Source organism: Ixodes scapularis, unplaced genomic scaffold (assembly GCF_016920785.2).
Source record: "Ixodes scapularis isolate PalLabHiFi unplaced genomic scaffold, ASM1692078v2 PGA_scaffold2__306_contigs__length_199485367, whole genome shotgun sequence".
NCBI lineage: Eukaryota > Metazoa > Arthropoda > Arachnida > Ixodida > Ixodidae > Ixodes > Ixodes scapularis.
The window spans coordinates 128,489,501-128,510,209 of NW_024609857.1; the positions used below are offsets into that span (position 1 = coordinate 128,489,501).

General features: G+C 49.4%; 1 protein-coding gene across 1 annotated transcript in view; it reads left to right on the forward strand.

Annotated features, from left to right (window-relative positions):
- LOC8040639 (pneumococcal serine-rich repeat protein) overlaps positions 1-20,709 on the forward strand; it is a 114,513-nt gene that overhangs the window by 30,000 nt on the left and 63,804 nt on the right. The window contains exons 5-6 of the mRNA XM_040212945.3: positions 3,243-4,478; positions 10,275-17,962. Of these exons, the coding sequence (XP_040068879.1) occupies positions 3,243-4,478; positions 10,275-17,962 (8,924 nt within the window). The remainder of the gene's footprint in view (positions 1-3,242; positions 4,479-10,274; positions 17,963-20,709) is intronic.

A 20,709-nucleotide genomic window follows, 5' to 3' on the forward strand; every position in this document is an offset into this window, starting at 1 on the left:
CTTACAAAATATTTGAATCAGATGCGTGAAATTTTAATACTGTTTTCACATGGAGGTGTAAAATGATGTGCTAAATATAGAGTAGTATATTTGTATGGAATGGTTGCCAAGATATTAACACTCAAGCATGCAATCAACAACAATCAACTGTAACTTGTAAACAAAAGAAAAATAATTTTTTTTTTATTATTTTTTAAAATATTATTTGTTGCTATTATAAGACTTTAAAGCATGTAATGGCAGCATTATACCAAATAGTGATATCAGGGGAAGACTTCTCCTAAACTGTTTTTATTTAATTACCGTAATGTCCAGAGTCATTGCCCACCCTACTTTTTGGGTGAATACAGATTTTAAAAAAAAACAAGAAAACAGAGTGATCGCCCGCCCCTACAAGTACCCCAACGTGGACTCCGCAATCTGCGTTAAAGTATAGAAAAATGGGCTTTTTTTACTTTTTGTGTTTACCTACCGAGACATGGGCCTCCCCACTTTTTTTATGAATTTCATGCGGTAGGGGAGTGGGCGATGACTTGTGATATTACGGTAGTCCACGCTTAGTGCCTAGTCCGAACGTAAAAACGATCATACACAGCACTATTTCACAAATGCCTGCTATATTAGCTCACAAAGAAGCTTGTATCATATCTAAATCGACATTAGTAAACTTAGTTATTCATGAAATCCTTCACATCTTGCCACAGTGAACAATTTAGAAAAAAGAAATCTTGTGTAGTCTTTTCTATATCAGGTAAAATTTCAACTTTGAAACATGTATAGACCTTTCCAACGGCAGTCTCGAACGGAGCGATTTACAGCGCGCGTCCCTGGTTTTGAGAGTTAACGTCACTGTTGTCCGACTGCACTGGGCTGTGGGTTTTCTCGTCGGTGGCCGGTGGCAGCCTGCGTAGGTGCAATTCCGGGCACTGGTGGCAGCTAAATTAATACATTCTATTGTTTCTTTTGTATTCCATGGCAAATAGGATTTCTCTAGGTTTTTAAAAAAGCATTGTACTGTTTTTAAGAACAAAAACAAACAAATGAATGTTATTTTTTGCGAGTCTGTGCGTGATAAAACAAATGCAGCTGGAATGTTTGTTTCATTTTATGTACATTTTTTACGACAGCATACACTCTCCCGTGTCCATCTACAAAGGTCTTAACTATCGAAAATATTTGACAGCACGGGATAGCCAAAATGCATGGGTATTCCCCGCCCACAACGTGAAATTCAACGAGTCTCATGAATCGAACAACATATATTGTACGTACCCCTCAGGGCCGCGTGGTCCAAACAGGAGTTGAGAAAGATTTCAAATAACACACCATATCCAATATACAGCGTCGGCTACAGTCACTTTACGATGATCGGACGGAATCCAGCTGGTTTTTGGGCACGCTTTGAAAAGGGCTGCTTTTTTTTCCACAGCACCAAAGCAAATGAACAAACGTTTCTATTCTGTCCCCGTACTTCGGACCCGACCCTATCAGCTATTTCTCGCGAAGACCGGGAACATAGCCGGGAAGGCTTTTTGGAGATTACAGTCGAGCCCGGTTTTATCACACCCGGGTATTTCGAATTATTGCTTATATCGAACAGTCCAAACATCCCCTTGATAATCACATGTAATAGTATAGGAGTGTTGTCTTTTTGTATCGAACTCCCATGGGCTCCCATGGCGCGGACACTCGATATAGCGAACTAAGCACAGCGGCCCTTCGCTTCTCCCCAGGTCAGATTGCGCCCCGCAGAGCACAAGCTTCCGCTGCCGGGGTGGCAGACTGCCAAGCCAGCATACGCGCCCGGGGTTCACGGGGATATTTAACAAAAAAGCAGTTGAAAAAAAAAAAAAAAGAAAAGAGCAACGGGGGGGGGGAAGTGGAAAATGGCAAAAGCAAAGGGAAGGGCACGCGCTCGCGTGGGGAGGGCAGGGAGTGCTCTTTAGCCCCAACATAAAATACGCAAAAAAAAAAAAGTCTTCGTCAAGTGAGTGTGTCGACAACGGTTGAGCAATCCCACTTTGAACGCCTTATCTTCGTTTACCTTTTTCTTTCGCCGCTTTTGCTTTGCGCATTTTTTTTTTTGCCTTTCTTTTTTTGCTTGAATTTAGTGAGGTTTCTTTTTTGTTTTAACTTTATTCTATGGATCGAGTGTTTTTGTTTGTATTTATAGGACTTGATTCTTCGGTTCTTTCATATTTTTTTTTAATTCGTGTTTTGTCGCTGGTGATGTGCGGGAGGTCGCGCGCGCGTACACGATCGCAAACATTGTGGCGTAAACGCGGCGGTGTTTGTGATCTTTACCAGCTAAGCTCTAAGGTATTTAGCCATTTAGCCGCTCTTAGTGGCTCTATTTGGTAAGGTCCCGTTTGTCGCGGCCTTCGGTATTAGCAGAGAAGCGCGGAAATTTCAACTGGAGCTTGAGTTAACATATTTTTGTATATCAAATTATCGACATATCGAACTATTTTACGATCACCTTTGAATTCGATATATCCGGGTTAGACTGTATCTCAATGGAAATAATCTCCAAAAAACGTTGAATTGTCCGTCTTGCGGGCTGCTTAACATTCGCTCTTCTCGTTTGTCTCCAGTGAAGGCTGAGCACGCTATGAGCTTTGGTATTCCCTGCTTCTCACAGTGGAAAATAACAAAAAAGGATACGCATTCTGAACAGGCAAAAAAAGAGAAAACTTGAGAAAACTCTGCGAACTCCGAATACACAATGCAGGTGGAGAGTTGCACTGACCAAGCTTCCACAGCTCAAGTGGGTGGCAGAAATTTCTGGCTGATAGAGGTCACTTGAGTCGCAAAACGGTGACGGCCAGAGAGCTCTTTTTGCAGAGGTCTATAGTCTGCGGGCTATAGACCCGAAAATACGGTACATACCACTTGTTCTGTTCCTTGTGTCCATCCATCCCTGTGTAAGAGAGCCTGCGCTGCGTTAACAATTATTATGTAACTTCTAAAAAAAAATAATATTAAAAACTAAATTTTTTATATTCTTTTTATTTTATGATTTTTAAGCGCATAATTGCAGCATTGTACCAAATAGTAATGTCATGGGAATACTTTTCCTAAGCTGTTTTTATTCAACTATATGTGATATTGACATACTTCCAACTATCTCTGTTACTTTTTACGTGACATTACGTTTAGGCTCCTTGAACTTTTCGCTCATAGTCCTTCCTCGATCATTTCGTCGGCGACTCCAGCCCGCACATTGGGTCTCTCACTTGCAGGTTCAAGCTGCAATGCGGCGAAGCGCTCGAGGCATTCCTCTCCCACAAAGTCCACTCCGAAGGCCATGGATGCAACAGACGACCCCGGCGGCGGCAGTGGTGCTGTGGCACAGGCTCCCAGGGTGCAGACGGCGGACGCGGGAACGCAGACGGGGCTTCGGCCGCCCGTACTTGTGCGTCAGCTGCTCCGCAGGGCGCTGCCCAAGAAAGCGCCACGCAGGAGGAGGGAGACCAAGCTGTCCCTGTCTCTCCGGAGAGCGCAGCGACCATCGTTGCCGCCCGAAATGTCGTCTGATGTTCGTGAAGCACCCGGGGACGCGATTCCGGTGAACGAGTGGAGAAGGCGCAAGGTCGCCCGTCCCCCCGAGGGTCCGTCTGCTCTGAGCGCATCGATGGTTGGGAACGTCGTGAGTCCGACAAGGCAGCGGGGCGACAGCAAAGCACCGCCACCCTTCCGCGACGATGCCTTCGCATCCGAGGGCACCCTCTTCGGCGTTGCCAAGGGGCGGAACGTCGCCCGACCCTTCATTGACGCGACGTCGTCGTCTCCCGGCAGTTTGGAGCTTCCGGAAGTTGCCGGTGCGGTTGAGACAAATGGCACGAATCGAGTTACTGAGGGCTGGGTTTGCGCGGCTGTACTGTCCGGGGTCGAGGAGCCCCCCACGTCTCCGGCGATTGCGGACGCTGCGACGCCGGTCGTCGGGCGAGGAAAGGGCGACGCGGAGCCTCCTCGTGCTCGGGCGACGACAGTGCCTCCCCAAAGTCCTGGTACGCTGCGCGATCGGGCCGGCTTCGAAGCTGTGCAGCCCCATGCCGACGCGACGACCGCGACCGCTTCAGTCACTGCCGTCGCTGCAATTTCAGCGACTCCGGCAAGCGAGCACGATGCGGCACTCCCTCCGACGGAAAGAATGTTTGCGTCCGCAAGTGCTTCGGAGGTTGCGATTGTCGCGAAACCTGCGCGGGATCGCAAAGAGCGCGTGGCTCCGCAACCTTCTAGCGAGGGCAAGCCGACAGTCAAGGCCACGCGGACGCTGTTGACGGATGAGTGGATGGACCCGCCTTCTCCTGAGGTGGCAGCCGTGGTTGGAAGTGAAGCTGACAACCGTTCTGAACTTCGGAGGTCGGTTTCGACCGAGAGCGGCACTTCTGAAGCTGTGGGCTACGTCTCCTTTTCGGACGCTTCTTCCATGGACACGTTTCCCTGTGCACCTGCCGGGAGGAGGTTTTCGCAAGGTGCGTTGAGAAGACGGATGTTTGACCGTTGGAATAGACCTTTCCGAAAATGCCCCCGGCGCTTGCTTTACGCATTGTGATGTTCAGATGTATGGCACAAGAAATTATCCGAGAATTTATGACGAAGTTGACATTGGTTCAACAGTTTATGGTTTGAGAAGGCAGAAAGAAAGCCAAACAGAGTACCGTATTTGCACGAATATAACGCTACCACGAATATAACGCAAGGGCAGGTTTCGATGCTCCCAAAAAGAAAAAAAAAATTAATACTATTATAACGCGAACCGAGGCCGCGTCAATTTCTCAGACTTGGGGGCATAGCAGAACTGAAAAGTCAATGAAAATAGAATAAATATCAGTTTATGTTTTGACTGCTCTCATCCTCACTGCTCAGATCCTTTCGTTTACAATCCGCTTGGCAGACTACGCAGATAAGCAGCAGCACCGAACCTGCTTGTCTGGTAGTTACTTTTTCTCCCGTGCAAGCCCCTCGGCAGCCCACAATCCAAACAAGGCAGGAAGCAGAAGCACCAACACAGAAACACCTGATCACTCTGGAGCAGAAACTAAACAATGCACAGGCAGAAAAAAGACTGCTAAACCCGATACACGATAACACTTCTTGTTCTGGTCCCTCTGCATAAACAAATGCCTCGTGTTGCACGATTGCGTAAACGCGGTTGGTGGTCTTGGCTTAGCTTATATTGACTTGACTTGGCCCAGCTTGGCTTGGCTCGAATTGGCCAGTGCCCGCAATCCCGCATGGCACGCGCGCGCTGAGTTTCTGCGGCGTGCGTGCGTTGTACAAACACAAAAGCGATAAAAATGCTTTTTTATGTTTTCTATTCGCCCCTTCACGTGGTTCAATAGCTAATAAATTCCCCTCCACACCCCCACCTCTTTTCCCACCGGATCTTTTGCATTGGGCCGGAGGGATGGCTTTCTCCTCTGACTTTCACCAGGCTCGCGCGCCTCGTGGCTGAACTCGATTCCGAATATAACGCGAGGTGCGTTTTGGAGGACATAATTTCGGAAAAAAACTCGCGTTATATTTGTGCAAATACGGTATGTGATCACCTTCATTTCCATTCGCTTTAATATTTTGTGTGTTCTAAGCTTGTAAAAGAATGCCGCTACCAGGATATACAAAGCATTCAAGCTGGCGCAAGTGTACATCTGAACAGCCCCACAATTCCTTTTATATTGCAAGAATTTCTGGAATTTTGCGAAAAGGTCTAGTACTGCATGCATTGTTTTTTGGAAATGCTTTTGTCATAGTGTGGCCCCTCTGTCGTCTGTCTGCTTCTTTAGGTTTATTGTGAATTCAGCTAGTAGATTCGGATCGATTTCTAAAACCCGCGAGGGAGTATAAAACCCAAGGAGGTTATAATGGGCAGGAGGTGGCGTCCCTATCCCCAATGCATGGAGCGAAGTGTAACGGAAGTAGGCGTGGCCACGAGCCGCAACGAGCATTTCTTGACCAATGGGAAGCCTAGTGAGTGGGCGCCGCCATTAATTTCGGTGCAAACAACCGCGTTGCGATGACATTTCCGTGGCAACGCGACTGTGTGCACCGAAAGTAATGGCGGCACCCACTGTTATTTGAAACAGCGCTAAACGGGAGACTTTTAAACCGGTATGGTCGGAATTGGATGAGATTATTATAAACGAACGCCTGGTTGCCCAGCAGAAAGTAAGTGACTAGAACTGAGACGCTCTAGACGACGCACCGTGAAGGACTTGGCGGTGCGCAACGCATTTTTTAATAAACAGCAGCAGCAGATCGCACGAGCACGCATGCAAGCCAGGAGCGCACAGAACAACGGGCTCGCGCTTCCAGTTCTGACTTCACTCGCACATAATGTGGAACTAAGTATAAACACTCACGCTGCAAAGCATTTGCATCGTGGACGCCCACCGCGGACGCCGATCGCATCAAAAGCTAGCGTCGTGAAGCACACGCCGGAGCAGATTAGAAAGCAGACGAACTGCCGGTACGCTACCCCACGGCCTCGGAACGGGTGCGCAAGGCAGTCTGGGATTAAACGCCTCTTCCGGCTTCACTCAGGCTGACGTCATGCCGGGTCCTGTCTGTTTAAACGTCCTTGAGAAAACCTGAGCTTTTTGGCTCGCTCTGGATCTGCCAGTCGTAGGTGCCATTGCAGATTTGGAGCGGCCGAACGCCCAACCGATGGGAACGGAAACGGAAGGACGCTCTTCCCGTGAGCCTCCTACCAGTTTCCCTTCCCAACTCCCGTGCACGATTCCCGCGTATCTCCCTTCTGCAAATGACATGAGCATGGCTGATCCTGCAGAACTGTCGAATCTGGCCGTGCACAGGTGCTTTAGCTCCAACTTGAACTGCTTGAACTCTCTGAAGCGTCACTTTCACATAGCAGGAGCACCGACGCACGCAAGTTTGGTCCTGCCACTGACACCATTTCGCACAAGAACGCAATCTACTTGAGGGCCTGCCGTGCAGGCGCAGCGCCGAGAAAGGAAGTGACGTAGCGCGCTGCAGCCGAACACCAGCCGACTTCCGCAAAGCTTGCCTGAATTCGGCAGGGCGGTTTCACCGCTGTTTGATGCGCTCCACAGAGCTCGCGCTGCCACAAATCTGCGAGCTGAAGATGGCCAACTTGATCCGAATCTGCGAGGTGAAGATGCGCGCCCCAAAAGGAGCGGGTTTTTAGCACACCAGATCTATCAGCTGAATTCGCCTTTAGATGATGAATGGGTAAAGTAGATGATGAGGGGGAATGCATTGGGCTAGGTGTAAATGGAAATGGCGAGACTCACGATTGCCTCTCTCGGGGCAGGGCTCTCTTAATTTGCTCGCGTACGTGTTTCGGACATTAATGCGGTATGGGTTGACTACAGCGACGTTGAGGTCGATGGGAAATCACTTTTAAATCTTGTAATATTTTGTTTTAAACGAATGGGCTGAACACGTATGTAACTAGAAATGAGGAATTCAGACATTTGCTTGTAACAGTGAATTTTTACAGTGAAGCTGTTATGCGCTAGGATCTGGGAAAAAATGCTTCCGCGGATGTTGACAGAAAACTCCCCATTGGTCGTGGCAAGTATGAATAAATAAAAATAAAAAGGGGGTTACCAGCGTGAGTCAGCTTTCTCTGGCATTATTAGATAGTGAGGTCTAAATCCCTTGTTATCATCTCTAGGCATCGTCCTCGAGGTCGTCCTAGAAGTCGTCCTTGAGGTCGTCTTAGGCATTGTCCTTTAGGCGTCGTCCTCAAGGTCATCCTAGAAGTCATCCTTGAAGTCGTCCTAGACGTCGTCCTAGGAGTCCTCCTCGAGGTCGTCCTAGAAGTCATCCTTGAGGTCGTCCTAGAAGTCGTCCCAAAAGTCGTCCAAGAGGTCATCCTAGGCGTCATCCTCGAAGTTGTCCGAGAAGTCGTCCTTAAGGTCGTCTTGGATGTCGTCCTCGAGGTCGGCCGAGAAGTCATCCTTGAGGTCATTTTAGGCGTCGTCCTCTAGGCGTCGTACTCGAAGTCGTCCTAGACATCCTCTAGGCATCGTCCTAGATATCATGAAAATAACATCTTCACTGGTCCTCCATCTTCACATGAAGTGGAAGGGCTCTACAATCTTTTTTAGGGGCGAAGCTCCTTAGGGGCTAGCCATGTCCGTCCGCCGTCGGGTGCACGTGCTCCTGCTCGTGAGCTCACACGCTCACGTGCTCCTGTGCTCGTGTAGGGAAAAGAAACATCCGCATCTCCGCGTGGTGAATGATGTTGATTGGGGCGAAGCTCTGGTGGTGCTTGTCTGCGTAGACGCTGAGCCGCAGCATGCCGAGCCTTTCGTTCGTTTTTATCCATGTCACGCTGCGGTCAAATGCTCAAATGCGTACATAACCACGTTCCATAGCACACATCCTCTTTCTGACATGGATGAAAACGAACGAAAGGCTCGGCATGCTGCGGCTCAGCGTCTACGCAGACAAGCACCACCAGAGCATCGCCCCAATCAACATCATTCACCACGTGGAGATGCAGTTGTTTTTTGCATATCTTTTTATATTGTTATTGCATTCAGCATCATGCACTTTGATTAAATTTTCTTTCGAGTCATGGCTCAGCATTTTTATCTAGCCTAGCCAATTAAGGAACCTCTCAGATATTCTTCCAGCAAGTAATGCTACAGCTTGAGAGAGTTTGGCTGGATGTGTATCTCATGGCAGTCTTGCCTTTCCAGAGGTTATTAATCCAGTAGATGGCGGTTATTAGTCCGGTAGATGGCACTGACGCCTCTAAGCAGATGTGTTGCATCTGGTTTCCTATTGAAGAGAGCTACTGGTCTTGCTCAGAATGCGTTCCACAGCCCTGTAGACGAAGATGGCATTGTGAAGAAAGTGTCAATTGGAATGATCTATTTGTGCCAATACGTCAAGCTAGCCTGAAACTTAAGGACACATGCAAAAGAAAAAAAAAAGTTTTACAGCAGAGCTGTTAAGGGCTAGTTTCTCCAGTATCGCGTCTGCGGGCAAACAAATGTCAACACAAAACTCTGGACTGCTACTGCCGTCCATGAGCAACGGCGACAACCTTTCCAGCCTTTCCACTCTAGTTTTCACCAGAGTGGAAGGGCTGAATTTCTCTAGGCGTCGTCCAAAAGGACGACCTCAAAGACGACTTCTTAGACGACCTCAAGGACGCCGCGTAGAGGACAACATCTAGGATGTCATCGAGGATGACTTCTTGGAACACCTTGAGGGCGACGTCTAGGACGACTTCTAGGACGTCTAGGGCGGCCTCATGGACGACTTCTAGGTTGACCTCAAGGACGATGCCTAGAGATGATAACAAGGGATCAGGACCTTGCTATCTAATAATGCCAAGGAAGGCTGACTCATGGTGGTTGCCCCCTTTTTTCGTTATTATTTATTCATACTTGCCACAATCATTGGGAGTTTTCTGTTAACATGCACAGGTGCATTTTTTTCCAGATCCTAGCGCATAACATCTTCGCTGTAAAAAATTTTAGAGCTATATTTATGGTACGAAAGGAATTTTTAGTTGGTGCCCGCGGGAGCCGCCACTGGTCACGTGGCAGACCTGTGCGCTGCACCGCCGCCGCTGCATGCTGAGCATGGTGTGCCACCGGTTGAATGCGTTTCCCCACGCCACTGCCGCCGCCTCTGCTGGAAGGAAACACTCCGGCCCGCTGCCACCATCAATTGTTGCACTTCAAACAAAGATTAATGAAGAAAGGGTAAAAGCACAGGCGAGCCGGTGAAGAACTTCCATTGTAAACCAGAGACACGGCAAAATAAAAAAGAACTGACAAAACAACGACAAGTCTCAAACACAGCTTCTAGTTTATTTGAACACGACCATTCTTTTATATACACCACAACCCTCATCTCCAGGGCCGAAACACCTCCTCTCCACTAGGTCACCAACATCTCAGCCTGAACCAATGAGACGTGCTACCTCCCTTCCTTTCACACGGGGTCAGTTTTTGGTTGGTGTGAAAGGAAGGGAGGCAGCATGTGTCACTCGGTTCAGTCTTGAGATGCTGGTGACAGAGTGGAGAGGAGGTGTTTCGGCTTTGGAGATGAGGTTCGTGGTGTATATATAAGAATGGTTGGAATGGAGCCAAGTACTTCTTTTCGGCAGAGGCCAAGCATTCGGCAATGCGTGGCTTTTTTTTGCGGTATAAGAAACTAAATTTCTTTCTTGGACACCCGGTACTTGTAAGACTTCCATTCTCATTCTTAGGGCAAGGATATTTAGCAAGTTTGACTTGGGCTGTTTTTAATTTTTGTTTTAGGTAAAAAGAAGAGTCCAAGGACAACGTCGAGCTCCAAGTCGAAAAAGAAGCCCCTGCTCGTGTCGATGGCCGGATTGCTCAAAAAGCGTGAGCAGGCGAGTCCGTGGAAGGAGGCAACAGCACGTCCGGAAGTCTGCGTCGTACGCCTCACCCGCCTCACTGACGAAGAGATCGCCAAGTGGAGACAGGATTCCACGAGCAACGTAACCCGTTTCCCGCAACGAAGGTCGAGCAGCGACGACGACGAAGCGCTCATCATCATAAGGAAAAAAAAGCACGGGAAGCGCAAAAAAGACTGTCTCAACGAGGCAGGGCCGTCGGAAATCAGAAAGAGCAGAAGGCCGGAAGACGACGTTCCGAAAGGCGAAGTCGGTGCCCACAAAAGCGAAGGTCGCAGGGGAGCAAAGCGGAGGTCGAGCGTGGCGTCTCCCACCCGTCGGCTTTCCGTCGAGACACTCTACACGACGAGCGGCGCTGAAGAGCGGGTCCAGACGAAGCAAATGGCGAGCCAGCTTGCCTCGTCTCGAGCGCCGTACACCCTGGAAAAAAGTGCCGGCGATGGCATTGCGAAGAAGAGCAGCGAGGAAGCCAGGAAGGCTGTCCCAGAGAAAAAGAGGAAGGGCGTGGCCGAGAATGCGAAGGTCAAGAGCGTGGAAAGGCGGAAAGAGGTCGACGAGGCCGGCGAAAACCGGTCGCTACAGGAAGGTGGCGCTGGAGAGGACTTGGCCAAGGCCGTCGAATGTTCCGAGTTGCGGAAGGCCGACTCGACCCGAGATGGGGGGAAGGACAGCTTGGCCAAAGGCCCGACCGTTGGTCCTCAAGTTGGAATTAGTGCCGACAGCCCTTTGGGCGGTTCTGTTGGAGACGGTCCAGCAAAGACGAAGCCGAGAGAGGAGAAGGTGTCGGGCGAGAAGGGAACGACCGCCAAAGCGAAGCATAAAGAGGCGAAGACGAAAACTGCTTCGAAAGGTGCTTTTTCAAAGCATGGCAAAGATAGAAGTCTTTCATCTAGACTGAATGTTATGGACAGCATTGATAGAGATGATAAGGGGAGCGTTCAGGACACTTCAGCAAAGAGATCGGACAAGAAGCAGTCGGTGCCTGCTGGTAGGCAGCAGAAGGATACGAGGAAATCTTCCAGCTTGAAGACAGCCCATAATAGAAATCAGACGGCCGACGCACTTGAGCTTCAAAAAGGATGTGCCTCTAGGACTCATCAGATTTCAGGAAGTGACCAGGAAGCAACGGAGAAGAAAAAACTCGCAAATGTGCCGGAAAGTGAAAGTGTATCTGGTTTTACAACGGACAAAGAGGAGTCTTCAAACTCTACTGTGGACAAGGAGGCTGGCAACTTACCTGCAAATGTTGGCAAGGGAGATAGCAGTCTGCTTGGAGTGGCAGACTCACATTTAAGAGCTAAGGGTCCAACACAGAGCGCCGAGAAGGGTGGTGGCAGCAAAGAAAGCAAAGTCGATGACAAGGGTAGGGGGCACGCTTCTAAAGTTGTTGAGAAGGACAAGAGGGAAGAGCCGAATGTCCGCCGAAGTAAAAGTTTGTCTTCAACTGTGAGCGAGTCTGGGATCAGTGTTTCGGATAAATTGGGAAACGGCATCAAGCAAAGACATAAGGAAAGTGAGTCGGATAAAAAGAAGGAAAAACACGAGGTTCCTAAATTGGGTAGAGACACGGCGACGACGGAAAAAATGGATAAAAAGGCTATGACTGATGAGGTGACCAAGCAGGTTGAGAAGGCTAAACCACGAATCTCGTCGTCCAAGCCCGATAAAAAGTCGCATAAAAAAACTGCAACGGCCAAAACCAATAACTCCAAAGCTCCAGATAATGTCACTGCATCAACTTCAGGTACAACGATTCAGAGCAGTCCTATGGCACTACCATCGTCGGCAAAAAGCACTTTAGAGCAAATATTTGCAGCAAAAATCCAACATGAGAGTCCTGTTCCTGAAGAGAGTTGCGAGGCAGGAGCTGTGGCCTCGGAACAAGAAAAGGGGCTTGTGAGAACCCACCACCTGGATTCCCAAGGTGCAAAACACAATACAGAGCATGGCAGCAAGTCCAGCACAAAGAAACTGACATATGAAACATCTAAGAAGGTCAAGAAATTGTCTAGAAGTCCTTCCAGGCAGGCTCTTGCTGCTGAGAAGAGTGGCGCAGAAGAGGGTGGCACAGAGAAAAAGAATGCGGAGAACAGTAGCACGGAGGACATCGCTGGTGCTTCTGATCCTGTCATGTCTTCCGAGAAAGAAAGAAAGGAAAAGGGTCTAGAGAAACATAACAAGGCCAAAGAGGTGCATACACATCTTACTGCTGCCAAACTTCCAACTGCTCTTGACTCTGCAGTTAGGAACTCAAAAGTGAGTGAAAGCACTGGCCAGCCTACAACAAGCACATCAGGACCAAAGCAGACAAAACTAGGGTCTGCTCGAAGGAAGAACAAGCTATCGATGGACCCTTTTGAGAATGTTCAACATTCTGACAACAGTGAAGCTACCTCTGACAGTTCTGCACCTGCAGTGTTTATCGTTAGCAAACATATACCTCAGTCAAGTGGTGGTTCAGCGCTGACAAAGTTTAAGGGTAATGCTCCTGAAGGGGAGTCTACCCATCATCAAAAGGAGCTCGTCAAAACATCAGCGTTCAATACTTTGTCTTTGAAGCTTTGCACAAATCCTGCCAAGAAATCACAGTTGCTAAGTGAGCCCAATGCAGAGGCAGAGGCCGTGAAAGTCCTGGGCATTGCAGCTGAGGACGTGGGCAGCCTCCTGCAGAGCAGAGATGCTAGCATGTCCCTAGATGAGACAGTAATTGCAGATGCTGGTAAACCTGACCAGTTAAAGTCTTCATCAAAATTGAAAAGAACCAAAGGGGATTTGAAAAACAGTGGTGCAGAGAACCCTACTGCTATGCTTGGAAATGCAGTCACCCTGATTGTTGATGCTCCTGCTGAGAAACTGGTTGCACCACAGATGTCTTCTCAAAGTCTGCAGGAATCATCTGTTAGTGCTTCACTAGCCACTACAAATATGAACGAATCCCTTACAAAAGTAACTCCAGATGTTGCACCATCCATAATAAAGTCCACTGCAGCAGTGGAGTCTTCTCAAAAACAAAAGAAATTTTTAGTTAGTGTTCCACAAATTACTGATGCGAAGAAAAATGTTTCAAAATCAGATTCTTTGAAGAGGCATGATTTAAAACCAGAGGCTTCGAAAGCAAATGCTTCAAATGTGGTTGCTTCAAGTGTAGATGACTCAAATACAGATACCTCAAAAATCGATGCTGTAATAGCTGATGTACCCCAATCCAATGCTCCCAAAACCAGTGCTCCAAAAGCCGATGCTCCCAAAGCCGATGCTCCAAAAGCCGATGCTCCAAAAGCCGATGCTCCAAAAGCCGATGCTCCAAAAGCCGATGCTCCAAAAGCCGATGCTGCAAAAGCCGATGTTCCAGAAGTTGATGCTCCAGAAGCTGATGCTCCAAAAGTCGACGCTGCAAATGCCGATGCTCCAAAAGCCGATGCTCCAAAGGGCGACGCTCCTAAAGCCGAATCTCCAAAAGCTGGTGCTCCAAAAGCTGGTGCTCTAAAAGCTGGTGCTCCAAAAGCTGGTGCTCCAAAAGCTGGTGCTCCAAAACCTGGTGCTCCAAAAGCTGGTGCTTCAAGAGCTGATGTTCCAAAAGCCAACGCTCCAAAATCAGTTACCCCAAAAGCTGACATTCCAAAAGCTGTGGCTCAAAAAGCTCTTGCTCATAAAGCTGTTGCTGCAAAACCCAATGCTTTAAAGGCCACAACTTCAAAATCCAAAACTCTAAAAGCTGATGCTCCAAAAACCGCTGCTCCTAAAGTCGATGCTCCAAAAACCGATGCTCCAAAAGACGATGCTCCAAAAACTGCTGCTGCTAAAGGCGATGCTGCAAAGGCCAATGCTGCAAAGGCCAACGCTTCAAAGGCCAACGCTGCAAAGGCCGATGCTGCAAAGGCCGATGCTGCAAAGGCCGATGCTCCAAAGGCCAATGGTGCAAAGGCCGATGCTGCAAAGGCCAATGCTGCAAAGACCGATGCTGCAAATGCCGATGTTGCAAAGGCGGATGCTGCAAAGGCCCATGCTGCAAAGGTCGATGTTGCAAAGGTCGATGCTGCAAAGGACGATGGTGCAAAGGACGATGGTGCAAAGGATGGTGCTGCAAAGGACGATGCTGCAAGAGTCGATGCTCCAAGAGTCGATGCTTTGAAAACCAGTGCTTCAAAATCAGTTGCTCCAAAATCAACTGCTTCGAAAGCCAGTGCTTCAAAGGGAAAGACTTCAAAATCAGGTTCCTCAGAGGCAGATGCTTCAAAATCAGTAGCTTCAAAGGGAAGTGCTTCAAAAGTAAATGCCACAAAAATGAACGCATCAGAAGCAAAAGTTTCTAAAACAAATTTACCAGAAGGAAGGGTGTCAAAACAAAATACTTCAAAAGCAAAAATTTCCATTGCAAAAGCAGTTAACTCAGTAGTCATAACTCCCAAAAACATAGTTGCAGCAGAGCAGCTTTCTCAGGGTGCTCAAACATCTTCAGCTACCACCTCAGTTGACAAATCAGCCATTATTTCCTCCGCTAAGGCTCCAGAGAAGTCATTTCAACAGGACTTTCAAAATTTACAGAAGTCTTCTGCGGGCACCTCCTTAGTAAGTGCCAAGCAAAGAAAAATTTCATTTACTGAGGCAATCACTCCGGTCACCAGTCCTGCCATAGAGAAGCTAGTTGCACCAAAGCGGTTCGCTGAAGGTCCGAAGAAGTCCCTGACCAGTGCTATGTCATCAAGTACACCACAAGCAAAGCCTCCATTTGGTGATGCGACCATTTCATCCACTGCAAAGGAGTTATTAGCCCCGGAACAGTCCTCTCGAAACCCTTTAAAGCCCTGTAACATAGTCTTACAAGCTTCCAACTCGAACGAAGCGATGATCGACTCAGTTGCTGTCACCTTGAAGCAGGCCCCTGCACAAAATCTAAGCACTCGCAAGTCTGTGGCAATTGTTTCAAAAGTGAAGGCTTCCCCTACCCCTGTCCTTGCTACCGTTCTGGCTCCCGTTACCGAGATGACTAAGAAAGCGTCGGTTTTACCAAAGCAACCTGCTCAAAATCTACAGAAGTCTTCGACTAGAGACTTGGCTGTACCAGCTGGAAGCACGGGCTCTACAGTTGGCTCAGAGGCGAGCAAGAAACTGGAGAAAGGTCTGCCCCAGCCCAGTAAGCCTGGTTCCAGGCTGCCTACACCTATTGTTGGCCAGGACTCTCTTCTAACTGACTCAACTTTTTTCCAGAACAATGGTAGTGATCTGCCAAAGCCCACGGCTATAGCCGAAAGGTTAAAAACAAAGTCAACTTTGAGTGAATCAAACCTGTCCGCTGCCCCAGCCCTAGGGCCTTCAGCGTTCGAAACTTCGGACGCGAATGCTGATGACGAGAAGGATGTGGAGGGCAGCGACCTAAGCGACATGGATGACTTCTTTGACGACTTTGAGAATGCGGGACAGTGGATCACCGTCGACGAAGCTGGAGAAGAATCGGAGAGCTCTCAGGAACTGTTTGCCAGCCAGGGGGAGTTGTCTTGTGCTTCTGTGAAGTCTGCCCCCGATTCAGGGTCAGCCGAAGTGTTTGGGAGTAACGAGACTCCCGAGGCTTGCAAGGGGGATCCCGCATCTGCCAGGGGTCAAGATGAGCCGACGACTTCAGGAGCTGAGCACTGTCCCTCAGGTCATCATGCTTGTGATTCTGTAGTGATCTCAAGCTCCCAGCAGGTTGAAGTGCCCAAGGAGGTGGACGGCAGTGGTCCCTGCACCAAGAGCACTTTAATCGAAGACTGGCGTCTTGAAGTATCAAAACCTAAAGACTTTGCTACTAGTCCTGGTGATGTGGGCAAGGATTGTGGGAAGCATAACAGACGGAAAATGAATGTTCCAGTCGCCCTTCAGTCTGGAGTGAAGGGCCTGGCATCTGCAGTCGAGACAAACAAACATTCTGCCGCTGAAAAGGTCAGCATTGTAAATACGATAGAAAATCTAGATCAGAATGAGAACTTCGGAGCTGCCCACAACCTTCCTGAGAGTACGCTGGGGCCTAGCCACAGCATGAACCCCAAAGCCATGCTTGAGAGAAATATAGGGAGTGCTACTTTTCTAGCTGGCAAGAGGAAAGCCAATATTGTCGACGTCGAAAACATAGACACAGACGAAAATCGACGCAACAAAGCTGATGCTTATGCGGGAAGTGCTAGTGGTTCCGCAGAAGCACATCACAGCGATAGTCTTGATTGTAGTTCAGTCTGTTTACAACAACACAGTGCGAGGGAACAGAAGGATTTTGCTGAGTTGCTCAGTGAAAAAGGCAGCTGCTTAGAGGAATCAAAGGCTGCGAACGCCGACGAATCTGGCAGCACGATCACTGAGGAGAAGTCAAGGGAGGAGTCCATATTGAAGAGTGAGGTGTCCGCCCTGGAACGCTTGCAGGACGATCTGGAAGAAAAGGAAGCTCTGCTCAAGACAGGAGAATCCGGGAAGTGCAATGCAAACGAGGAGGAGAGGGAATTCGACGACGATGTGGCGTTCGACGATGACATCGGCGATCTTCCCGACGTGATCGAGGAACTGTTGGACACTACAGTGGAGGCTCCGCTACCCGAACTGGACGTCGATTCTCTTTTGCAAGCTGACCAGTCCTGGTCCCTCGAAGCAGGTCAAGACCCAGGCAAAGCGTCGGCTGGAGGCTCCTCGAAGGAACCTTCGAGGCAATCGTCTGAGTCCTGCCCATCCAAGGAAGACCCCGAGCGAGATGCCGAACCCGGCTTTGCGACGACGGCAACGTCGAACCAGATGGTGGGAATGCGCTGCGACTCCAACTCGTCAGACCTGGCCTTTCCCATGGTGGTTCCGGAGGGCGACGGATCCGGGATCCATAGCTTCTACATGGATGACAGCATCATCAAAGACCTCACCAAATCGACAAGCCTGGCGAGCAAGCAGTCGTGCCGGCTCACGAGCGAGGGGCTCGTCGCCCTGGTACCGGCTGCGGCGCCACCCCACTTCGAAGAAGTCGCCGCGACGCTAGACACATGCGATGCAGCCCTCGTCGCGAAGAAGCGCCAGGGCCTCTCCCACTGGCAGGGCGTGAAGCTGCAAGGGTTTGCGCCCAACTCTAGCTTTGACGTGGACTTCGAACAGAACCCGGAGCTGAGGATTGCCTTCTGCCGAGACCGCACCGTTGTCTTGACCCCGGCCCGCTTTCCGCCGTCGAGCAAGGCGGTTCGGAGGTGGGCGAAGAGCTGCAGGGAACCTCCGGAGGCACCGGCGGCGCAAAAGGGGCGCAGGTCGTCTCCGCCGGCGCTCCGACTCGACCGCTCCAACGAGGAGGATGACTTCGACCCGAGCTTTAAGGAGGACCTGGACTTTGTGAGGCACAGCACACCCGTGGCGAAGGAGGACGGACGCGCAGGCACTAGGACGAGGGGACGTGCCGCGCTGGAAAGGAGCGAGAGAAAGGGCAGGGCTCGTCTCGAGCTGAGTCTGCCTCCGAGCGGCCAGAGTGCGGCGACCGGTTCGAGTGCGAGGGCGTCTCTGAATTTGTTGGCGGCGACCCCTGCGTCCCCGGCGTCGTCGCCGCTGAAGCCTCTGGACTTCAATATAAAGGTATGAATGTTTGTAACTCGACCTCATTGTTGCAGACTTAAGGGTAAAGACGAGCCATTGCGTGGTTCGGCAAGGGAGGTTACGACGGGCAGGATTATTTATATATGGAGTGAGTTATAAAAAAATAGGCGTGGCCACGGAATATCCCTTCAGTCTTTTGGCCAATAGAAAAGCTTGGCCGGTTAATTGGTGCCGCCATTCAAATATGGGCAAACAACCGCGTCACCATCGCATTGCCATCGCATTGCGGTTTGCCTTATATTTAGGCAGCGTCCGTTGAATTGGCATCGAACAGGATACTATTACGGTAGGTTATGACTGCGAGGTGGTCGAGGGAATTTCTGAGAATAAAGCTGTCCTAGTTCGCCTCAACAGTCGTATCAAGCATTCAAGCCCTGAATTTGTCAAATTCTTTGATTTCAACTGAGCTGACGATGCATCAATAATTGATGAACTTAGTTTTTATTTTGATGATATTTGCGTCATAAGTGTAGACGCTGATGTCAATATGTTGCTTTGATATTTTAACACCCTTATAGATAAATGCGTCAACAAATTACACCTGTTACTAGAAAGAAAACGAACCCTGCGCACCCCTGAATTACGAGAGGTGTTGCAGTTGATGCGGCAAACAAAAAATTGCAGTGGCTTAGCTTGGCTATGCCAGGATATACGTACAGGTCCCGTCAAAGTAAAACGGAGCGCCGGAGCGGCGAGCGAACTGCATCGCCGCGCTATCTAGCAGCGCCGGCTGCAACTGATAGGTGCCGTCTGCGCATGCGCACGTGCCCTTCGCGGCGTTCGCGGTGTCCTCCGTCTTTCTTGTTTGATCCTCGCATTATCGGCGTCTCGAGCTGCCAAACGCTGTTCCGATAAACACCGCTAGGTGTTCGGCTCGGGCTCGCACGGGGAGGTAACACTGAAGACAAGTGGGAGAGAGGGGCGAGTGTTGGTCGATGAGCACCCCCTCTTGTGCTATCAGGTGTCGATTTTAGGAAGAGCGTTGCGCCGCTCGAATTACCGATAACGTGTGGGTGGGAAGAAGAAAACGGAGGCCCAAGCGGAAGGCACGTTCGCATGCGCAGTTGTAGCCTATCAGTTCCAGCCGGCGCTGCTAGATAGCGCGGCAATGCAGTTCGGTCCAGAGCTCTGGTTCGGTCGCTGATCCGGCGCTCCGTTTTACTTTGACGGGACCTGTAACGTAGCATAAGCTTAGGTTCAGCTGGTTATTCTTAGCTTGCCTGGTTGTCTAGGATTAGCTTGATTATCATGCTTACTGCTGCTTCAATGACACACACACGGTATACGCATTATGTGACTACTTCGGGATCCGATGAGTTAAGCTTCTCCGCTCTTCCTATTGCGGAGGAGGCGCCATGTAACCGAGCTTTCGGTTGCACGTCAAAAGCACGACCAACTCTATAATAACCCAGGCGGTGTAAATTAATCCTCAGTCCTCCGCTGGGGCATGCCAGATGCCCGTCGTTGGTTTGGCCAGCTGTGCGCCGTGTTGTTATGTATCAAGCAACCAAGCTGCCGCTCAGAGCAACCGGACAGCGCGAGCCATCATCTCGAGCGGGTGCATGCGCGCGGTGCGTGCATCGGGGACTGACCTAGGCGCCATACCAGTCCTGCCCGTTCCGTCACTGCTCCTCGCGCATGCGCAGCACGGCTCTTTGGGAGCCACGCGAAACTGCTCAACCTCGACCAGTGTAGCTTACGCTACAAAAGGAGATGTCGTTCAACGAACAATAACACAGACTCAGTTGTTGATACCGCATTTGAATATCTGAAAACAACCTTGAAAGAAAAGATGTTGAAAGCCAAAACCAAATATTTTAATGTGACTTTTTCTGAATTTATGAAATCAAATCCTGCCAAATTTTGGAGGTCTATTATTGCAAAACGTAACATATTGCAGTTTTACTATTTCAGGTGAATGTGTAAGTGAACCGACTAAGATGGCAAAGTGTTTTAATGATTATTTCAAATCTGTATTTAGTCGGGATAATGGCAATGATTCGGATTTTTTCTTTGATGGTATGTATCCAGCTTTATCTGATTTAGAGATTAGTGCTTCTGGTGTCCTCAGTCTACTAATGAAACTTGACTGTAAGAACAGCCCAGACTCTCGTGGAATTCCCAATTCTTTTCTTCGCCGACATTCACTTTGGACTTCACAATACATATCTGTCATTTTCGAAAAATTTGTTTCTACTGCAACAGAGGCCTTTCCAGCTAGGCTCTTACATCAACTGTCGCCGCCCTCCCGAGCTACATGGCGCGCGGTAGAGCCATTACATAAGCTACGCTTCAGAGTAACGACACTTCAGCTATATTGGTGCTTAAAATCAAGGTTTCCAATTCTCCGAAGCTTTATCTAAAATCGCAGGAAAAGTTTTTCTGTCCTCCAGAAATGTTAGAACAGTTTGTGACAAAGCAAAGCGATATTACCCGAGCTTCCTACCACCCTGTGTAAAGCTGAGGAAGTCACATTTCTGAAACGTGATGATCGACAGTCGCATCTGGCCTGCGCTAAGCACCAAGGTGGTGGCGCCCAGTCGCAGATCTGGGAACGGAGTGCCGACACCCTAACGTTAGCTCATTTAGTGGCTCTAGCGCACGGCTGTTGATTGCGCTAGAGCCCCTCGTTCGGCGCACCCATCACCTCGGTGTATTTCGCGCATTCCAAGCTGACGCGCGGTTTGCAACACTTGTCTGCACGGGTGAAAAAAAGCACCCGTAAA